Here is a 22,131-nt window from a genome sequence, read left to right as displayed (position 1 = left end):
TCATCTATTATCATCTTTCTCAATCAATACTTTCACAAAAGTAATCAATCCTCTATTATGTAATGCATTACCATTTACTTAATCTTCTTAATGAAGGTTATGACACTCACCCATAGCCTTGGTCATTCAATAATCTTTGTGTGTGCGTGCGTGCGTGTGTGTGTGTGTGCGTGTGTGTGTGCGCGTGCGTGTGCGCGTGCATGTGCGTGTGTGTGTGCGTACGTGTGTGCATATGTGTGTGCGCGTACATGTGTGTGTGTGTGTGTGTGCATGTGTTTCAAGAACCATTTTCAAACCACTTGAGAAGATGAGTGAGTTTCAAGAACCATTTTTTCTGCACTGTCAGGCAATTCCCCAAGCAATCCTATCCTTAGGTTGCCCAACAAAGGAAACTTCTCTAGGGAAGCTATCGACACAAAGGCTAGAGTATTGAAGAGGTAGAGGAAGAGGTAGAGCAAGTGTAGTAGGATCAGACTGGACCACAAGGCCAGCATGGGTTGCACCAGACGTAGTAGGGGCAACATGTAGGGTTGTAGCAGGAGCAAGATCCAGATGAGCAACAGAAGTCTAAAATTGATCAATAACATGAGCAGCATCCAAATTTCCAACAAGGGTTTCATCTTCAATAGTAGACTGTGAGTCCTCAAAGGAAGAATCAGAAAGAGTCAAAAGCATAGACTGTCAAACTAGGTTGCACGGGTACCTCCACCCTCCCCCTTCCTCCCCTCCGGACCACGAACTAGTTCGAACCAGTCCCAAGTTCGAATCTGGTTCGACCAAGGTCCTTTTTTGCAAGCCTGATTCGACCTAGTTCGAACTTGGGTGAACCACGTTTGAAAATTCGAACCAAGGTCAAACCCCTGACTACGAACGTGATTTTGACTATTTTATTTGCAATTTTGCATAACTTTTTAGCGTCCATGTAACCTAAAAAGGTGTTATTAATTGGTTTTGTGCCCTCTCATTGTCATTTGATGTTTCTAAATAGGTTATTTTGCCTTGAAGGAGAGCACATAAGTTTTTGAGCAAGCATCTGGTTGTACAAGGAGGAGTTTGAAGATTGATTTGTTGGTGTTCTTCAAGTGTTTGTGCATCATTCATACACATTTGCAAACTTGCAATGGCTGGAAAAGGACCAAAAGGTAAGATCTTATTCCATTTGCTATTGTTTTTGTTCTAATTTTTTTATTTCTCTTTCAATCATCATATGTTCTTGAATCTTTTCCATTATTCCAAAATTTGTCATTTTCTTGCATATAGATTATGAACATGTATCTAATTTCTTGCCATAGGGAAAGGAATGTCAACTACCTCTTCATCAATAGGCAACATCGATCAAAGAATGGAACCCAACTTTGATTCTCCTCTATGGAAGTATGTAGACATTATAAAACCCATTCCAAGAGGTGGTGCATTCCGTTGGAGATGTCGAGGATGTGGTGTAGAAAGAAATAGTTCTTATTATTGTGTGGTAGGTCATTTATGTGGTTATACTAGAAGAGAAGTCAAGAAATGCCCTAGCAAAAATGGTGTCCCTATACCAAATCAAATTGTGTTAAAATATATTGAAGAGCATGAGGCAACAAAAGAGAGAGAAGGACATAGGGCAATAGAACTCAATAGCAATAAAAGTACGAGCAAAGGGAATGCAACCCCCCTCAGATGTTATAGTACAAGACCACCTCTTCTTTAGTACTGCAATGGACACTGACACTGAATCTGTCCCCATTGTACACAAAAGAAAGGGGCCACTAGAAACTTCTTTTCAAAATAAGGCCCAAGAAATTGCTAACATTAAGGTGGGAAGATGCCTATATGCAAATGGGTTGCCTTTTAATGTTGTCTGCTTTCCATTTTGGAAGGACATGTTGAGGGGTGCCAATGAAGCTCCAAAAGGGTATTGGGGCCCTGGGTATGAGAAAGTGGGCACCACCTTGTTGGATGATGAGGTCCAACAGGTTGAAAATCAATTGAAGCTCATAAGGGACTTATGGGTTGAGACAGGAGTGACAATTGTTTCAGATGGCTAGAAGGATTCTAGGAGCCATCCGTTGATCAATGTCCTTGCGGTGTCCCCTAAAGGGGCAATCTTTTTGAAAGTGGTGGATTGTGTGGGCAAACTAAAAGATGGGCCATTTATTGTTGATATCCTAATTGAGGCCATTGAACAAGTGGGTGCAAGAAACGTTGTCCAAGTCATAACAGACAACGCAAAGAATTGTAGAGCAGCAGGTTTGTTGGTTGAGTCACGATATCAACATATCTTTTGGACACCTTGTGTAGTCCATTCACTCAATCTTATGCTACAAAAGATTGGGAACCAAATTGAGTGGATCAAAACAATGTATGAAGAGGCTGAGGACATACAAATGTTTGTCGCAAACCACCACATGACTCAATCTCTTTTCAGGAACCACAAAAATTGGAGCTATTGCAGGTAAATGAACTTGAACTCAAGTTAGTAATTTAATTTTTTATATTTGACAATTTTTAATTTTTCATATTTTACTTGTGCAATTACCAATGTGTATACTTTTCTTAGTTTTCTAAAATATGTATCTAATAGTTGTTTTTTGCTCTAATTTATGTCACAAGTTGCTGAGACCTGTTTTGCATCACATATAATCGTCTTAAGATGACTTGTGCAAGTTAAAGATGCACTTCAAGGTATGGTAATCAGCAACAATTGGGGTGTATGGAAGCAAGAGAACACTGAAAGGGAAAACAAAATAAAGGATAGGCTATTGGCTGAGTCATGGTGGGAATGTATGGAATATCTCCTTAAGATCACCGAGCCCATTATGAGCATGCTTAGGTACACTGACATGGATAGGCCTTACCATGGAGAGATCTATGATGGCATAGACTCAATGATTGAGAAGATCAAGCAAGTTATAAATGAGAAGGAGCAAGATCCGCAAGAGAACTTTTCAAACAAGTGCAAAAAATTATTAATGAAAGATGGAACAAAATGACCACTCCATTACATTTGCTTGCCTATGCCTTGACCCCCAAATACTATAGCTCGCAATATTGTGATCTACCAGGAAGGTTGCCACCATATACAGATATGGAAGTGTCTAACGAGTATCAGGCAGCATTTAGAAGAATATTTCCTAATGATGATACAAGAGATGTAATCATGGATGTGTTCATAGAATTTGTCAATGCTAGAGGTCTAAGTAATGATGCTCTTCATCATCAGTTCAAGAAGGATGCTGATGGTTGGTGGTACCTCCATGGCCAAAAATTCCAAACATTGTAGCCCCATGCAATCTACGTTATATCACAAGTTTTTTTTTTTTTTTAATTAGCTCTCTTTATCTTCAAAAGAATTTTTTTATAAGATTGAATTAATTCTTTTTTAATTGCTTACCCTATCTTGTCTTTATAGGTTGCTAGTTCTTCTACATCAGAAAGAAATTGGAGCACTTATTCTTTCATCCACTTGGTGAAGCGCAATAGGTTGCAATCAAAAAAAGCAGAGAACTTGGTATTTGTGCATAACAACTTGCGCCTTCTTTTGCACAAGACTCAAGAATACAAAGAAGGGGAGACAAAGAAGTGGTATGTAGATGCAGAGATTGTGGACTTGGATGCTTCCACTACTGAGCTTACGATTGATGATTTTGATGACTTTGATGCCAATACCATTGTTGATTTTATTGCTGATCCCATTGGCCTTGGAGCAAGTAATAGCGGAGGCGAAGGAGGAGGAGATGAAGAAGAAGATGAATATGAAGAAGATGAAGATTGAACAACTTAGAACTAAAAATTCAAAATTTTAATAGATTTTCATTCCATTAGTTACTGTTAAACCCTAAACATGAAACAATGATACTTGAACTTGATATTTTAAATGTTTTGAATCTTTCATCTTTGATGTTGAAGTTGATTGAACTATGTTACTATATGATGGTATGATCACCATGATATGTTATTGCTTATGTTGTTTTAAAGTTTTTGTTGTTTAAATGTGTTTATGTTGCTATGCTACATTCTAATTTTAACTAATGCTTCATAAAGATGTGTGTGTGTGTGTGTGTGTGTGTGTGTGTGTGTGTGTGTGTGTGTGTATTTATTTATTTATTTATTTATTTATAATTTTTACATGTTTTTGTACTAACGAACCCAAACGAACCCAAACCCCTTTCCAAAACCTTGTCGAACCAACGAACCGATTCTCGAACCGCAAACTTGGAACCAAACCTGAACCGGCAACTTAGTTGTCCAATGATCAACACTTGCAGCCCCTCACCAAGTTGCACCTTTATGATGCAAAAGAGTGCGGTCAATAACCATGTGCCCATTAGAGAAGCAACACCGACAACGAAAGGGGTGGCCCTCATGATTTAAAGCTTGAGTCCATGGCCTTCCCCCACCATGAGCATCACCTAGAAGCAGAGTGGATATATTCATATCAACAAAAATACAAGCAAAAGTACAATGGTCCAATGTAGCAGTAGCTTCACCCACCTTTAGGAATGGCCAAGAGAGTAGGATCATAACAATGTCAGCAGAAACTTGTTGCAGAATAGAAGCAGAAAGAATAGGATCAAAATGGGCCACGAGGTCAAGAATGGACCACAAGGTCGACGAGGGTTGCACCTAATGTAGCGGAGGCAGCATCCAAGGCTGTAGTAGGAGCAAGATCCAACAAGCAACAGAAGCTTGATTCTGATCAATAGCATGATTTCAATCAATAGCATGGGCAAAATCCATATTTTCAACACAGATTTCATTTTCATCAATGGACTAGGTCCTCAAAGGAAGAATCAGAAAAAGAGTCAAAAGCATTGACTGCCAAATGATCAACAGTTGCAACTCTCCACCAAGTTGTAGCACCTTTACAATGCAGAAGAGCATAGTCAATCACTATGTACCTGATAGAGAAGCAATGCCAACAACGAAAGGGAACACCCTTATAATCTAATGCTTGAGTCCATGAGCACCACCTCACCTAGAAGCAAAGTGGAGATATCCATATCAACCAAAATATAGGCGAAACTAGAATAGCCCAATGGAGCAATAGTTTCATCCACCTTCAGGAATCGACAAAATCTCTTGTTGATATCTTAAGTGATGGATTTTTTTCCCCTATATTTGGATAGATGAGAGTGTATTCTAAATAAAATCTACTTACATTATTAATATTTTTTATTGTAATTATTTTTCACATTTATATCATATTTTTACATCTAAAATATCGTAATTACTTTTTAATATTTCTAAATAGCTGACATATAGATATGATATTTTTTAAATTTATTATTCTTCCAAAAAAACATCATTTGATTTTAAATATACTCTAAAATGTTTGTTGTTCATTTTTAATTTAAAACTTACGATGCTTTTAGGAGACATCAACAAGAACATATTTTCTTATTACTTTTGCATTTAACCCTTATTATGCTTTTAGTATATATAAAGGTTTTTCATATGAACCAAAAAGGGGGAAAAAAATGTTATTCTAGCAGCAGACATTGGGAACTTCGGGAAAAATTGAAAAACAATATTTCTTGCTTGTAAAGATTGAAAGGTCCTACATTGAAACAGTAAAGACGAAAGTGATGAAGCGTGTAAATTGTAAAGACAAGTGAAATGTGGGATGAAAATGAAATTAATATTTATTGCGAATATAATATAATCAATGTCAAGACAACTTATTTTTGCCTCCTGCTGAATCAAAAGTTCCATAGTTACCTTTCATTATTCATGTTTATTTCTCCTTTCTGCAATATCTCAGTTTGTAACTGGGGTTGCACTGAATATTTTGTTTGTATGCTAGAAAGATTAAATGCTTTGAAGTGAGATGAATCCATCACGGAAGGCTTTCTTCTAAATGATGTCCATCCACTGCACCAATTCCGAACTTTGCACTTAATTGTCTCCTTTGCACAATTGAACCAAGCTTGCGGAGAATGTGGACAGGATGGACTTTCCAACTTTTGCAGCAATAAGTCGGCAGTTGTGTTAACCTGCAAAGCATTAAGAATGACTTAAGATTCATACTTTATATATTTTTTAACTCAAGTAGCATCACACCATTTCAAATATCCTGTGCTCATCTCGCACATGAGCTGATTTGATTTATAAGTCAACTCAATGAGCCTTCATGGCAAGTCTCTTCATTCAAGCTATTACAATAATTTTCTGGAGTTAAAATGTGAGATACTCTACCTCCAAAGAGCTACAATTACGTAATAGCCAAACTGTAACTATTCAATAACACAAACACGGCTAATACAAATTCAAAACAAAATGATCAAATCAACTATTACAATAAGATAAACCTAGAAATCATGATAACAGATGCACCAAAATTAATGTCTTTTCATATTTACTAGTGGCAAACTTTAGAAAACCCCAAAGTGTATCCCATTAGAATTAAGTGTGATCTTGTTCATGATTCTATCCTGACACATCACCCTTCTCGAATGATAGCTACAACATAGTTGACTGAATCCAAGCCACTGATATGACAAATGATTAAATATTAAATAGCGTTTCATCATTACTGCCAAAGGTCTCAGAATTCTATAATTTGTGTCAAGTACAAAGCACATATACTATTTAAATCAATTTTCCAAAAAATTACATATATTGTAATCATCTTTGAACATTTTAATCTTGACAGAAATGTCCCCTACAAACTTAATGCAATCCTTCCATTTGGGCAAATATCATGAAATTTCATACACAAGAACTATCTAAATTGCAAAGAAAATTCTAACCCAAAAACTAAAAGCAATCCTTCGACATTATTAAATATCATGAGATTTCATTTATTCTGTAAAGAAAGCAAAGATGACCAAATAGCAAATATTGTAGTTCTAAAGCAGCTTCACACAAACCAAACAACAGTATTTTTTCATACCAACCAGATGCCAATAGTAGTCAGACAAGCAGACCTTGAAAACAGGAAACAAATTATCCATTTTGTCATCCCTGAAAGACTACCAAGTGACCCTTGCCAAGAGCATTCATTGTGCTCTTCATGAATTACACAAAAATGTAATGATATAAAATAGTTGGGCAGTCTCAACTGGTATAACTTTTGTCAATAAACATTTCATGAAGTTGTAACATTGATTACATAGTCATAAATGTTGGCCACGGTTTGTCGTTTGTGCCAGAAAACAGTTGTTGCTAACACCTTCCCTCAACATGATACTATTAAGTCCAGATAAACACCAACTTCTATCCCAGAACTTCTCTAGTGATATATAACACAGCATTTCTAGCTGCTGAAGGATTTATTTTACACCATCAGATTCAATAATAGTTCGATGGGCATGAATGTTTTAATAAGGATATTGACCATTTGCAATATTACTTTCTTATCTTCCACATATGTATTAATTGATATAAAGCTGCAGGCCTACTTACCTGTGTACAACATTCATCATGCAATATCAAGTATGATATGCCACTTCATCACTCCTGAGCATTATCTCAACAACGTCATAAATAATATGTGCAAAGCTTTTACAAAATCATACATGAGCATTATCTCAAACACGTCATAGATGATATGTGTGAAGGTTTACTTTCAACCACTTAATATTTCTTGTTAGGTATTATTAATGGGAGTAACTAATGTACCATGTACAAGCTTCTCAGAGATTTTAACATTAAAATGCAAGGTCTTGAGCAGGCCATTATGGTTTACAAATTCAGATATTCCCCTCTAAACTAAGCCAAAACATTGAAGCATACAAAATTCATAACCTGCACATTGTCTAATTTACTAGTATTCTTCTTTGGCAGACATTGCCATCAAGACATGATTGAATATGATAGAATTCACAGCCACTGTAGGTGTTACATGCTATTGAGAATAAAATGCTGTGTATACAATTCGACAGTGCTAACTTTCCACAAAGGAAATTAAAGAAAAAAGTTACAACTTTATTTGGAACCCTTACACTGGAAAGGGGATATCTGGATGATCATGGAACATGGGAAAGAAACACTAAAATAATAAAATTGTGCATCATGTTGCAATCACATTCCTAAAAGATGCAAATACACTTTACATGGAAGTTATGGTCCTCTGTATCCAGAGAGCTTAACTCTTTTATGGTGAACTGGGGCAGACCATGTGATCCAGAATTCGGGTTTTAAAAGAGATGCAAATCTTTCCCTAGACTACCAACAGAATTGCCAGCTTTTCTCACCTTTAAGAGGAGAGAATCTGTAACAAAAGATATCTATGTGTTGTTGAAGTATGTAGTTTCAGAATTTATGTATTATCAGACATTCTTCCCGTTTGCTTCTTCCAGCTTGCATATGTCCATTTTTGCCAGCATTGATTGATCGTGGTTCACATATGATAATGGTCGACCCTCTTTTGAGGTTGTCGGTTCCTTGTTTAATGATATTCATCAAAGTTACTACCGCCGACAGGTGTCATCTATTTCTGTTATTGTTAATGTCTTTCCGTTCGTGAGCCGCTGCAGGAATTGTTTTATCATTATGTTCCACTTGTGCTTCATGCCTCCTTATCTTCTCTGCCTTCATCATTTGTGCTCCTCTTTGCTTCGAGTTCTTGTCACCATGTGGATGCTGGCGTGGCTTCATTCATGTTCTTCATTTTGTTTGGCTGTTTATATTCTCCCTCTCTGTATGAGTTTGTCAGTCTCTTTATGGTGAGCATGTACTTTCAAATATCAACAATGGTTCTTATCTTAATCCCACCACATATTTTCATAATGGTTGACCGTCGACTTCCCTTGGCATTGTTTCCTCTATGCTGATTGCAGGAGACAGCATGAATAGGTTTTGTTATTATTTCTTCAGAAAGAAGGAGATTATCATGTCGACATAGTTCTCTCATCTTAGAGTTGCCATAACAAATTTTCTGAAAGTTTGGAGACATGGTTTTCTGAGTCATTCAAGTTCAAATAGATAATACATATGCGCACACACACACACACACACACACACACATATATATTCAATGGTCTCAGTGATTTTTGTGATGCTCGATGTATGAGCAGTATACAGATATTCAGTTTAAGTGTTTTATAGAGCTGACATTGAGTCTAATGTAGGCAATTCTCTGAGGATTTGGTTCTAATCATTAAGTTATCATTGTATGTTGGAGATCTTTATATTGGGTAGAGTTCATCTTTTTATTTGATTTGATAAACTAATATATGAATCATCTTTTGGCATGGCTTGGTTTTTCCTCAGTGAGGAGGGTTTTCCTAGGATAAAGACTCGTGTTATCTGTTAGTTACGTTTTACATTCAGTTGTATCAGATTGTATGCTATTATGGTTCTCGTAAATTTAAAGTTTCAGCCCAGAGCCAGAATCTTTTAGTTATATATGTTATTTGTTTCCCTTCTGTTGTTTATTCTATTCCTGTAGATAGCTCTTCAAAATTCTCTTCATGGAAGCCTAAGATTCTGATTGCACTTGAAGAGAATGATCATCTTGATTATGTAGATTCAGATCCTACAGAACCCTTTAATGAAGCTGAGAAAGGTCAATAGAAAAAGAATAAGATCATGGCCAAGAAGATGTTTATTGATTTCGTCAAGGATCATCTAGTTCCCATTATTTCAAAGTTAAATTCAGCCAAAGAGATGTTTCAGACTCTGAAGAACTTATAGGAATTCAACAACACTAGCAGAGCTCTAGCCTTAAGACGTCAACTTCTACATGTTAAAATAGCCCGAGAAGAATCAGTTGTTTCTTAGTTCATGAAGATTATGGACTTAAGAGATCAGCTAAGTGCTATTGGAGAATCTTTTGCAGACAAAGATTTGGTCATGCTTGTCGTGAATGGACTTCCCCACTCCTGTTTGGAGACATAGTTGCCATGATAAGTTTTCTGAAAGTTTGGAGACATAGTTTTCTGAGTCATTCAACTTATATATATATATATATATATATATTCAATCTTCTCATTGATTTCTGTGATGATCGATGTATGAGCAGTATATAAATATTCAGTTTAAGTGTTTTATAGAGCTGACATCGAATCTTCTGTAGGCTATTCCCTGATGATTTGGTTCTGATCATTAAGTTATCATTTTATGTTGGAGATCTCTACATGGGGTAGATTTTATCTTTGTATTTGATTTGATAAACTAATAAAGGAATCATCTTTTGGCGTGGCTAGGTTTTCCTTTCAGTGAGGAAGGTTTTCCTAGGATAAAGACTTGTGTTATCTGTAACTTGTGTTTTACATTAAGTTATATCAAGTTGTGTGTTATTCTGGTTCTCGTAAATTTAACATGGTATCAGAGCGGGTTTGAGAAATTTCAATCCAGAGCCAGAAGCTTTTAGTTATATTTGTTATTTGTTTCCCTTCTGTTGTTTATTCTCTTCGTGTAACAATGGTGAATGGTTTGAAAGTCGACAATAGATTAGATGGCTGTTCAAAATTCTCTTCATGGAAGTCGAGGATTCTGATTGCACTCGAAGATAATGATCTTCTTGATTATGTAGTTTCAGATCATACAGAACCCTCTAATGAAGCTGAGAAAGGTTGATGGAAAAATAATAAGATCATGCCCAAGAAGATGTTGATTGATTCTGTCAAGGATCATCTAGTTGCCATTATTTCAAAGATAACTTCAGCCAAAGAGATGTTTCAGACTCTGAAGAGCTTGTAGGAATTTAACAACACTAGCAGAGCTCTAGCCTTATGACGTCAACTTCTAAATGTTAAAATAGCCAGTGGAGAATCAGTTGTTTCTTACTTCATGAAGATTATGGAATTAAGAGATCAGCTAAGTGCTATTGGAGAATCCTCTGCAGATAAAGATATGGTCATGCTTGTCATGAATGGACTTCCCCACTTTTGGGAATCTTTTGTTCAAGGTATTAGTGGGAGAATTGATCATCCTAACTTTGATAAATTAAGGGCTGATTGCATTCAACAGGAATGCAGACTGGAGGCAAGAGGAATTGGACGGAAATCTCACAATGAGGAAGATCATGTTCTTGCTACTCATACATCTAAAAAGAAAGGAAGTGAAGGGAGGAAAGAAGATTTCAAGAGGCATAGCGATCCAGAATCTGATTCAGCTCCTGAACCAAAGAAGAGAATGAATCTTTCCAGGATTAAATGCTTTAGGTGTGGCAAGTATGGTCATTTTGCCAAAGATTGATTATCAAAGCCAAAATGTCAAGCTGCTGCTGCAAATGTTGATGTTGCTTCTCCAATTAAAGATTCTGATGTTAAATCAGAAGGATTCTTATTCTAAGACTTTAGATGTTGGATTGTTGTTCAATCATTTTTGGTCTGCTGCTCTGTATTTGAGTTTGAGAGTATTGTAGAAATTTGGCTGCTTCGTTTTAGTCTACTTCAGCTGGTTCTAAATCCTTGTGCAAGATTTGTATTAATTAATGATGCTGGTGAAGTCTTCAAATTTTGTAGAGGCATATTCATAATACCATCCTTAATCAATATCAAGAGATAAGTCCTTGTTTCCTAGATAATTATAAATCTTTTATGAGTTCTTCTTTAGTAAAGTATTGCCTCTATTTTTTCTTTGATGTCTCATATCACTTCTAGATAGCTTCGATCCCATCAATTATTATTAATCTCTCTTGTTTGTAGGTTGCATCAAGGAGCTAAACTATGCTTGATTAATTATCATTAGAGAAAGTTTGTGCACTATTGTAAGAATGCCAAAATTCTTTTACTGCAGATCAACAAGTTTGTGTAGCAGAGAGACTATCAATACTCTTTGTTCGGTTAACATAGGAATCAGCTCTATTTTTGTTGTGATTTCTGCTCCTACTGAGAGGGAGTCTGATCATTCACTTTTGGCAATCTTGGACAAGGAGCTCAGAAGGTTGAGAAGCAGTCTCAACTGTGAGCTGGTCTCAACATTCAGATAACTTTAATGTGTTAATGAGTTCTTCTCCGAGAGGGAGAAGTTCCAACTGAAATCCCTTGTTAATGAGTTCTTCTCTGTGAGAAAAGTTTGAGGTGAAATCCCTTATTAATGAGTTCTTCTCTGCGAGAGAAGTTTGAGGTGAAATTTTTTGTTCATGAGTTTTTCTCTGCGAGAGAAGTTCAAGGTGAAATCTCTTGTTTCCACCCTCTGCGAGTAGGTATGGTGGATCCAGCCTTTGCATAAGGCATGGTCAATGTCATGGAAGAAATTCCATGAAGTAGCCACTTTTGTTTATTCACCCTCCTGAGAGTAGTTATGGTGAATGTCATATTGAGATGATAATATTATGTTAAGAAAATATGTGATAAGATTTTGTTATTGACGCTCATTGGTTGCAGCGATTTTCTCTAATATATTCTGATGAAACTGGACTGTATTGGTTCTGACTGTCTTCAGTTGTCTCTCCTTTCTTTAACTGAAGCATCTATAAAATTTCTTCTTTGCTGAGTGGGAGCATTGAAGTATGTAGCTTTAGAAGAAATTTATGTATTTTCCTTAGTTACCGGATTCGCCTGGAAAAGGCCGGATCCGGGCTCGGGTCCGATTCGGATCCGGATCCACGTATGGATCCGTGAGGATCCGGGCAGGATTCGTAATCCTGCCTGTGGATCCGTAAGGATCCGCGGCCCGCGGATCCTTACGGATCCACAGGCAGGATTACGAATCCTGCCCGGATCCTCGAGGATCCACGCGCGGATCCGCGTGAATCCGCGGCAATGAAGGAGGAGAATGCAAAAACGTGGGCCCATTATCATTTTTTAATGTTTTTTTTTTGCCCTAAAGGCCCTAAACCCTAAAAACGACCCTCTAAATCACAATGCAAGTTCATTTGCTCTCTATTTTGCTCTCTATTTTGCTCTCTCATTTTGCTCTCTCATACTTGCTAGTTTGAAGTGAAGTGCTTGGATTCGAAGGAGATCGGTTGTGGAGCTTCAAATACCTTGCAAGAAGTGTTTAAGGTATGCATTTCAACCATATTCTTGAATTCTTTCATAGATTATTGATTTATTTTTAGTTTTCCAAATTTTCAAGTTTTTGTGCAAGTGTGAAGTATGGTTTTCTTTCACTTTTTCTAGATTGCAAGAATAGAACAATGAGTAGTCAAGGCTCAGTGGGTGGGGGTGGGGCTGCATCACCAAGCTTCAAAATTGATAAGGGGTCTCCTTTATGGAGACACACAACAAGAGTTGCACAATGTCCTGGGGGTGGGGCATACATATGGAAATGTAATTTTTGCAACATACAACATAGAAGCTCCTATTCCCGAGTGAAACTACATTTTTTGGGCCCTACGGGTGAAGGAATTCACATGTGTCAAGGTAGTGATAAGAAGGGATTACCAGCTGCACAAATAGCAGCATTAGCAAAAGAGCAAGATGATGCTGATAGAGCAGTTGCAAAAGCAAAACGTGGTGCTTCCCAAAAAACAAATATACCAACACCATCATTTGATCAAACAAACACAAGAACACATCCTTTTTTGCCTATGCCAACTACAAATGATGAAGATGAAGACCCATCTCCACTCACCCGCAAGAGAGGCCCACTAGATAGGGCATTCCAAATTGAAAAGAGAGACATTGCTGATCACAAAATTGGACATTGTTTAATTGCAAATGGTGTTTCATTCAATTTTGCTAGATCACCTTATTTTAGGGAGATGGTGGAAGCAATAAATGATGCACCCCATGGTTACAAACCGCCTGGTTATGAGAAGTTGCGCACTACCATATTACATGATGAGAGGAAAAATGTAGAGGCTCAACTTCAACCAATAAGAGATTTTTGGGTTCAATCGGGTGTGTCTATTATTTCGGATGGTTGGAAAGATTGTAGAAACCGTCCATTGATCAATGTTATTGCTGTATGCCCTAAGGGGGCAATGTTCTTGAAGGCAGTTGATTGTGAAGGGCAAGTGAAAGATGCAGAATTTATTTCACGCATTCTCATTGATGCCATAGAGTCAGTGGGTCCTGATAATGTTGTTCAAGTGGTCACGGACAATGCAAAAGTTTGCAGGGCTGCAGGGATAATTGTAGAGTCTAGATATGATCATATCTTTTGGACACCATGCACCGTCCACTCTCTCAATTTAGTGATGAAAGCAATTGGCACCGAAATAGATTGGGTGAAAATGATATATGAGGAAGCTGAAGAGATTCAAATGTTTGTGACAAATCACCACATGTCACAAGCAATTTTTAGGAGTTTCTCGGACTTGGAGTTATTGAAGGTAAATTTTTATATTTAATATATAATTGAATATTATTGGATTCCACAATTATTAATTTTTGTTGTTGTTTACATTAACATGTTTTAATTTTTAAATGTTTTACTAACTTGAGTTTAACATGTTCTTAGGTTGCTGAAACCCGCTTTGCCTCTCACACAATTGTCTTGAGACGACTTGTGAAGGTAAAAGAAGCATTGAAGCATATGGTCATTAGCCCCCAATGGGGCATTTGGAAAAATTCCAATACAGCAAGGGCTTTAAATGTGAGAAGAATGATACTAGATGAGGATTGGTGGGGTCTTGTGAGTTATGTGTTGGAAATCACCGATCCAATAATGGCAATGCTTCGCTTCGCAGATAGTGATGAGCCATGCCTTGGGGATATTTATGATTCCATGGATAGTATGCTGGAAAAAATTAAAATGGTAAGTTTTACGCTCTTTTACAACAATTTTTTATTTGAGAGATATCTAGATTCTAAAGTTTAAATTGACATATTCACTAATTATAATTATTATTCATATTTCATATCTTAGGTCATACAGAGGAGGGAGAATGATCCTGAGGACACCCTTTACAAGAAGGTGGAAAAAATTGTTCATCATCGATGGAACAAGATGACCACACCTTTGCACCTCCTTGCATATGCTCTATCCCCGAGGTACTGTAGTTCTTATCAAATGTTTGTGCTTATTTTATCCAATGTTTGTGCTATTGATATTTGATAGTGTTCAATTGTCTTTTGTTATCCCCAGGTACTATAGTGCAGATGTACTTCGCCTTCCAGGTAGAGTGCCACCATTTAGAGATGCAGAGGTTGCAGATGGGTATAAGAGGGCACTAGCTAAGATATTCCAAGATCCAGAGATTGGGGCAATTGTGAGGAGTGAATTTGCTGCTTTCAACTCAGGTGAGGATTTCGACCCTATTGCCATAGCAGACCAAAGCAGGATGGGTGCCATCAAATGGTGGTACCTTCATGGGCAAGCCTTCACGTACCTCCAACCTCTTGCCATAAAGGTCCTATCCCAAGTAAGTTTGTAAAATTAAGCTTAAGGTTAACATTCTCAATTCCTTGAATTTATTATTTAATTTATTTATCTTGATTGTTGTATTGATAATTTTTAATTTCTCTTTAGGTTGCCAGCTCTTCTGCCGCTGAGCAGAATTGGAGTACTTACTCCTTTATCCACTCAATCAAACGCAACCGGTTGGCTCCAAAAAAATCAGAAGACCTTGTGTTCATTCACAACAATTTGCGCTTGTTGTCACGGAAGGATCCTAAGTACAAGAAGGGGCCCGAAAAGCTTTGGGATGTAGCACCCGAGACTCCTGATTTAGATATGACCATCCGAGATCTTGCTAGATCCACTTTGATTGATGTGGATGATGAGGAGGAGGATTATGAATTAACAATCCCCTCTACTACTAGTGGTTTGGGTTCCTCTACTAATACAGATGCAGCACTTGCAGCTCACCAGTACCCCTCTGATGCGGATTTTCTTGAAAATCCATTTGATGATTAAATAAAAAACTTTAGTGTTGACTCTTGACTCTTTTATGAGTAAATCATGTTATAAACTTTAAGTTTAATGATCTATATTTTGAATGTTACAAGCTTTCCTTTCAGTAATTCAATGTGAATGTGTTGATTTTCTTTATAATCGTGAAAATAGATTAATTATCAATGTCATTGATCAAGTATACTAGATTCATACTATGAAATGATTTAGTTTTAGAATTATGTATATTTCTCTTTTTTTTAGTATATATAATGCATATATATATATATATATATATATATATATATATGCACGAATCCTCCACGAATCATAATTGGGAAAAAAAAAAAAATCCCGAATCCACGGATCCGATTCACGTGCCCGAATCGGATTCGTGTCACGAATCGGCAACTAAGGTATTTTCAGACATTCTTCCCATTAGCTTCCTCCAGCTTGCATAATCGTGGTTCAGTTATGATAATGGTTGACACTCTTTTGAGGTTGTTGGTTCCTTGTTTAATGATATTCATCAAAGTTAATGCTGACAGGTGTAATCTATTTCTGTTGTCGCTACTGGGTTTCCATTCTTGAGCTGTCGCAGGAGTTGTTTTATCATTATGTTTCACATGTGCTTCATCGTTTGTGCTCCTCTTTGCTACGAGTTCTTGTTACCATGTCGATGCTGGCGTGGCTCCATTCATGTTCTTCATTTTGTCTGGCTGTTTATATTCTCCCTCTCTGTGTGAGTTTGTGGTCTCTTTATGTGAGCAGTTACTTTCGAATATGGACAATGGTTCTTATTCCCACTGCATTTTTGATAATGGCTGACCGTCGACTTTCCTTGGTATTGTTTCCTCTATGTTATTTGCTTGAGACAGCATGAATAAGTTTTGTTATTACTTCTTCAGAAAGAAAAAGATTGCCATGTTTGACATAGTTCTCTCATCTTAGAATTCCCGTGACGAGTTTTCTGAAAGTTTGGAAATCTAGTTTTCTGAGTCATTCAAGTTCAGATATATATATCTTCTCAGTGATTTTTGTGATGCTCGATGTATGAGCAGTATATAAATCAGTTCAAGTGTTTTATAGAGCTGACACCGAGTCTTCCGTAGGCAATTCTCTGATGATTTATTTGGTTCTGATCATTAAGTGATCATTGTATGTTGGAGATCTCTATATGGGGTAGAGTTTCTCTTTGTATTTGATTTGATAAACTAATAAAGGAATCATCTTATGGCGTGGCTAGATTTTTCCCTAAGTCAGGAGGGATTTCCCAGGATAAGGACTTGTGTTATGTGTATTGCATTCAGTTATATCAAGTTGTATGCTACTCTGGTTCTCATTAATTTAACATATGTAATGTCTCTATTTATTAGCAAATTGGCTTTTCCTTGTGGGCTTTCAAGCCTAATAAATGCTGGAAAAGTTCTCTTTTGCCAGAAAATATTACTCAATCACAGAAGTTGTTTCATTTTATTAATTTAGGTTTTTTAATAGTTTAATCTTTAAAAATTTATTGGGACTTTTTCCAAACCAAGAAAAGAAAGTTATTGTCCCATGTAAATGATACTTTGGAATTAAAAGTGAGATAAAAATAAATAAAGGTTATAATGACCATTTAGTTTAGAGGGAGATGCAAAATAAAATTTGTGAAGAGCCATTGACACAAAAGCAGGATTAATTGTGTGTATTAAACAAATGGTAACCAACCATTATGAACAGGTCTATTGGTTGAAGCATCCCATGGAAAATTATAAACTAAATGAGAGGACTTGAGATGGTGGATAGGCAAGCAATGACCTATTGATGTGAGTTTTATTCCACTATAACATGCAGAATCAAATATTCAATGTTTCGAGACGATACACCAAACACTCAATCCTTTGTTGATATAAGATCGTCTCTCATGCTAAGCTTGCAAGGTAAGATCATGAAATGACTTCGACTTCAAGGTTCTTTCAATTGTAGACACTCACTGAGTTGGGATGATGTGATTTGCTGGATCACTAAGGGAACTTATCCTAGTTCATTCAAGACTTGTCAACAACTTGCACTTCTGAAGATTTAGCTTCATAATGTGCAATGAAAATAACCTTTGACTTTCCAACTTGTCCAACTTAATTTAAACTTCTAATTTTTACTATTACTACTTCTACTTCTAACTATGACTGCAAGCAACCATGAATGGACTTGGACTCTACTGGATGTAGGTTAATCAGCGACCCCACCTATCTAGTGCAAGCTTCTAAGGATCTACTCAAATGGTTTTCAAATCATTATCTACCTTCTTCAATCTCATCAAAGGATGCAAACTAAAGATTGGATATCAATTGAAGTTAAGTACCTTCACTAGTTGACCACACAAGGCACTCCTACCATCAGCAAGAGGCTAGTGGCCTAGATTATATTCAAGTAAGTAAACATCCACAATTCTTTCATCCAACTAAACTACTTCTAAACAATATTAAGTGAAATCCTAAGCTAAGTGAGGAAATAAGGATCACCATGCAATAATGCAATCTTGATCACAACAATTCAATATGCGAGAGTCCAGGACACAACAATGAAAAGTAGAGCAAATTCGGCATTATATTAGCAACAAGTCTTGTTTTACAAATAAGAGGGGTAGGGGTTATATAGGAGTCCCAATTACAATGAACAATCAAAGATTAAATTGAAATCAATGGTCCCGATTAAAACATTATGAAACCTAATTAGGACAACCACAAGTAGCCAATAGAAATGAAGCACCACAAAATAAGCCAATGAGAAGATTCAGAGGCTTGAGGACCGATAAGAAGCAAGGAAGTTGCCTACTCATACAAATCTTCATCCAAGATATATACTCCTTTCTTCCTCACCCTTTTAGCAAAACCAATGAACTTAAACAAAATTTCACTAAGGGCCCATTTGGTTGCTAGCATAGGAATTCAAAATTAGAATTGGGAATGGGAATGGGAATTAAAAACTGCAATTCCAGACACGTTTAATTTACCTAGAATTTGATCGGGAATATGTTAATTATGTGTTTAGTTGTAGAAACCTGGAATTGGAATAAGGTTAAGTTTATTGGGTGCTCCGGAGAGTTATTATAGAAAAGATAATGCATTGTTTGTTGTTGTGTCCTCCATTGTTTTGGTTGCTTCTTGTATTCATTCTAGCTTCTGAACCAATGTGAGACTCTGATTCTGTGGCTGAGCCTTTGTTCTTATTTCAGCAATCATGGCATGGGGAAACCCATCAAATCCTTTTTCCCGAAATTGGTATCAGACACATCAGTATGCTCTAGAAGTCATTTTCCATTTGAGGATCTTGAACCACCCCTACCTGGTTTCAAATCCAGAGGGTGCAGATTTGTTCTAACATGAAAGCACTCAACAAAACATAATGTCAATGCTGGTAAGGAGTAAACTCAGTCAAATATAGAAGTATGGTTTATATGATCCGAGAAGTCTGTTTTCATTTTTTGGATTTTTTAAATGTTTATCCATTGATTGCAAAAACTGTGCACAATGGAAAAAGAAAACATTGAAGGTGCTACAGTAGAGAGCGATTATTGCATTCTCTTAGCAATTCAAACTATGATTTCTTACTTGTGTGGAGTGCCCTGCAAACAATTCAATGAAAATGTTGCAAACAGGAAATGTAAATGTGAAAAATTCCATCTTCTGTTGCAGGTCAAAGTCAAAAATGAAATTCAAACAGCCAGCGAGTGAGGAGAAAATTATATATTAGGCTCATTCCAGTCCCTTGCAACCATGTATGATGCATAAAAGAGAGAACAATACAACTGTGGTGACAGGCAGAAGCACAATGACTGACTTCTTAATTGCTCTGAAAGAGCATTTTGTTGCTTTTATTTGTATCCGACTTGGAAATCATTATCTCTGTTGCAGCTAACATTTCTTGTATATCTTCAAAACTGCTCCTATCCAATGTTTTTGTAGTAATAGAACCCATACTAGGGTTACTAAATGACAGAAAATTGTTAGCGCTACCTACATTGGAGACACCCACAAAGCTCCCGATCAATCAGCAGGGCATGGCAGATGGAAGAAATTGCGGTTTCACACCCAACATTTTCCCACCCAAAATCCGATCAAGACATTCTGCAATGGCAGACACAGATGATTAAGTGGATCTCCTATTTCGTGTTAAAGCAGATGATTGTGCCTCTTTCCAAGGAATATCAACCACGAACCCGAAAAAACTATATAATTTGGGAAAGTCAGATTGAGAATAGGAATAGCCTATTCCAATAACAGGTATTTTTTGGAATGGGCATATGCTCATTTTAGGGGCAAAATGGGAATATGTATTCCTATTCTAATTCCGATTTGGCACACCAAATGCAGAATACAAAACATATTCTGATTTTCTATTTCGATTCCGGTTGAATTCCAGCAACTAAACGGGCCCTATGTTCCTCCAAATCAATACTAGGAAGGTTGTTATGTTGTAGCTCCATAACCTCTACCTTCTCCACACAATCTTTATCTTAATTATATGTCCTCATACTTAGGAATTCTTCAGCGTTCTTGGACTTCTTTCTCTTGGATGGTAGGACTTTACAATGCTTGAACCCTTGGTATTTCCACCGTCGTTATTTGGAATTCCTTTATCTTTTTCATCTTCAGATTTGATCATTGGAGCAATCCCCTAAACACATTAATCATCTTCCTTTCCATATTAAATCTTCCTCGTTCCATTTCCTTGTATGACTCGATCATCATCAAGGTCACTCCCCTGATGGGATAATTCCTTCAGCTTGATCCTTGAATTTTATTTCCTTTGTTCCAGTTTTGAAGTGCATCATCTTGAAGTGTTGTCTTTTGAACTTGATCACTTTTAGGTTGATCCTCTTTCATTGTTATCCTTGGTTTTGAGCTTGAGATTGTCTTCCACCTGCCTTTGTTCATTTCCTTGTGGCTATCCCTGCCTTTGATCCAAACATGATTCTCGGTACAAAGCTTGAAGCTGGTATGGCCTTAAGGAACTTAAACAAAATAATAAATCTCAGACTTAAAATCTTTGCATTAACCAATGTAATTTGTGTCCAAACTTAGTAATTCCCTCCAATGAAAGTTGTAACTAAAATAAGTATTTGAATTAGAACCCTAAGCCCCAATTTGACCAATACTTAGCCGTTAGAATCACAAAAGTAGTCTTCCATCCGAATCTGATCTTCTAAGGACAAATTGGACAAATCTGAAGATTGGCTTATAAATTTAGTCCTAACAATTCACTAAGTTAGCAAAATCATGATCCATGGATTCATATGCACAAGGAAGTCTGAAAATGAGATATAATTAATACAAAGTTCCAAACAATGCTTAAACTCCATGCACAATGATTGAAATGAGAGTTTGGAACCTAAGTTTGCACTTATCCATATGTTATTCATCACTTTAAAGAATAAAATCAGACCCAGACAAAGTTCTAATTTTCTACAGACAATCCATGGATAGGTCTGAAAATCATCCAAACTCCAATTCAAACACGACTCAATCAGCACTTGTAAGTTTAATTAAGGCATGAACAAAGTTAGCTTGAATAAAACCACTTGTCACAATTCTGATTTTCTGAATACATGTCTGCAACTTACCTTATTCCGGGTAAATGATTGAAATGAGAGTTTGGAACCTAAGTTTGCACTTATCCATATGTTATTCATCACTTTAAAGAATAAAATCAGACCCAGACAAAGTTCTGATTTTCTACAGACAATCCATGGATAGGTCTGAAAATCATCCAAACTCCAATCCAAACTCCAATTCAAACACGACTCAATCAGCACTCGTAAGTTTAATTAAGGCATGAACAAATTTAGCTTGAATAAAACCACTTGTCACAATTCTGATTTTCTGAATACATGTCTGCAACTTACCTTATTCCGGGTGAATTTGACAAGAACACCCACACAACACTCAGCAACAGCCCACTTGATGATTGGGTGAAGGGGCAAATTATAAAAATTCTTGCAAAAAATGTCCCAAGTATGTATGCTTCATATTTATGTCCGAAGACAAGTATGTTTCAGACCTCTAATGGCCTTGGAATAGGCCTCTAATCCGCCCAAAACGCCTGCAAGGAAGTTAGGAATGCTATGAATGCTCAAAAATAACTTATGATTTTTCTAAAAAATTGCACCATATGGAATTTTCAGATTTTGGTCAGAAAATCCACATATTCATCCCATTTAATGTCTCAAATCAGTCCCAAAATAATCCTTTTTACCTTGCAATTGATTAGCAATCCAGTCCGGAGTAGTTTAGGGAGTCATTCTCAAAAAAGCGCCCCATGTATGGAAATTCTCAGGTTTGGGTCTGCAGACATGAACTTTCAGCCATTTCTTGCCTCTAAAAATTTAGAAAATGAGCTCCAAACAACCTGTAACTATGCATGGATAAAGCTCCTTACGATTTATTTTCCATTAATTTCAAAAAAAATCGTAACATGAGAGGGTTTTCAGAA

General features: G+C 36.7%; 2 protein-coding genes across 4 annotated transcripts in view; one reads left to right on the top strand and one right to left on the bottom strand.

The window, feature by feature from the left end:
- Nucleotides 1-5,604: 5,604 nt before the first annotated feature.
- Nucleotides 5,605-22,131, bottom strand: part of LOC149569133 (uncharacterized) — a 63,345-nt gene continuing 46,818 nt past the window's right edge. For 2 of the 3 annotated variants that reach the window (XM_089821908.1, XM_089821907.1), the window contains one exon: nucleotides 5,605-5,978. Coding sequence is in view for 1 of the 3 variants with exons in the window: in XM_089821907.1 (XP_089678033.1) it covers nucleotides 5,700-5,978 (279 nt within the window). In the remaining 2 variants the exon portion in view is untranslated. The remainder of the gene's footprint in view (nucleotides 5,979-22,131) is intronic. The other variant, XM_089821909.1, reaches the window with a different exon arrangement.
- LOC149569134 (uncharacterized) lies at nucleotides 13,223-15,772 on the top strand. The gene is made up of 5 exons (XM_089821905.1): nucleotides 13,223-14,155; nucleotides 14,284-14,580; nucleotides 14,692-14,816; nucleotides 14,911-15,187; nucleotides 15,295-15,772. Exons 1-5 carry the CDS (start codon nucleotides 13,232-13,234, stop codon nucleotides 15,679-15,681), a joined length of 2,010 nt encoding a protein of 669 aa, XP_089678031.1. The 5' UTR covers nucleotides 13,223-13,231; the 3' UTR covers nucleotides 15,682-15,772.

Source organism: Cupressus sempervirens, chromosome 3 (genome assembly GCF_028749045.1).
Source record: "Cupressus sempervirens isolate cs-2001-9-10 chromosome 3, ASM2874904v1, whole genome shotgun sequence".
Classification (NCBI taxonomy): Eukaryota; Viridiplantae; Streptophyta; class Pinopsida; order Cupressales; family Cupressaceae; genus Cupressus; species Cupressus sempervirens.
Note: the sequence above shows the minus strand (reverse complement) of the source record. Positions and strands in the feature narration are given on the sequence as shown.

Coding starts and splice junctions, on each gene's coding strand:
- LOC149569134 (XM_089821905.1), top strand. CDS start 13,232: ATGTGTCAAGGTAGTGATAAGAAGGGATTACCAGCTGCACAAATAGCA. Junction 14,817..14,910: donor GCATATGCTCTATCCCCGAG/GTACTGTAGTTC, acceptor TGTTATCCCCAG/GTACTATAGTGCAGATGTAC. Junction 15,188..15,294: donor CCATAAAGGTCCTATCCCAA/GTAAGTTTGTAA, acceptor ATTTCTCTTTAG/GTTGCCAGCTCTTCTGCCGC.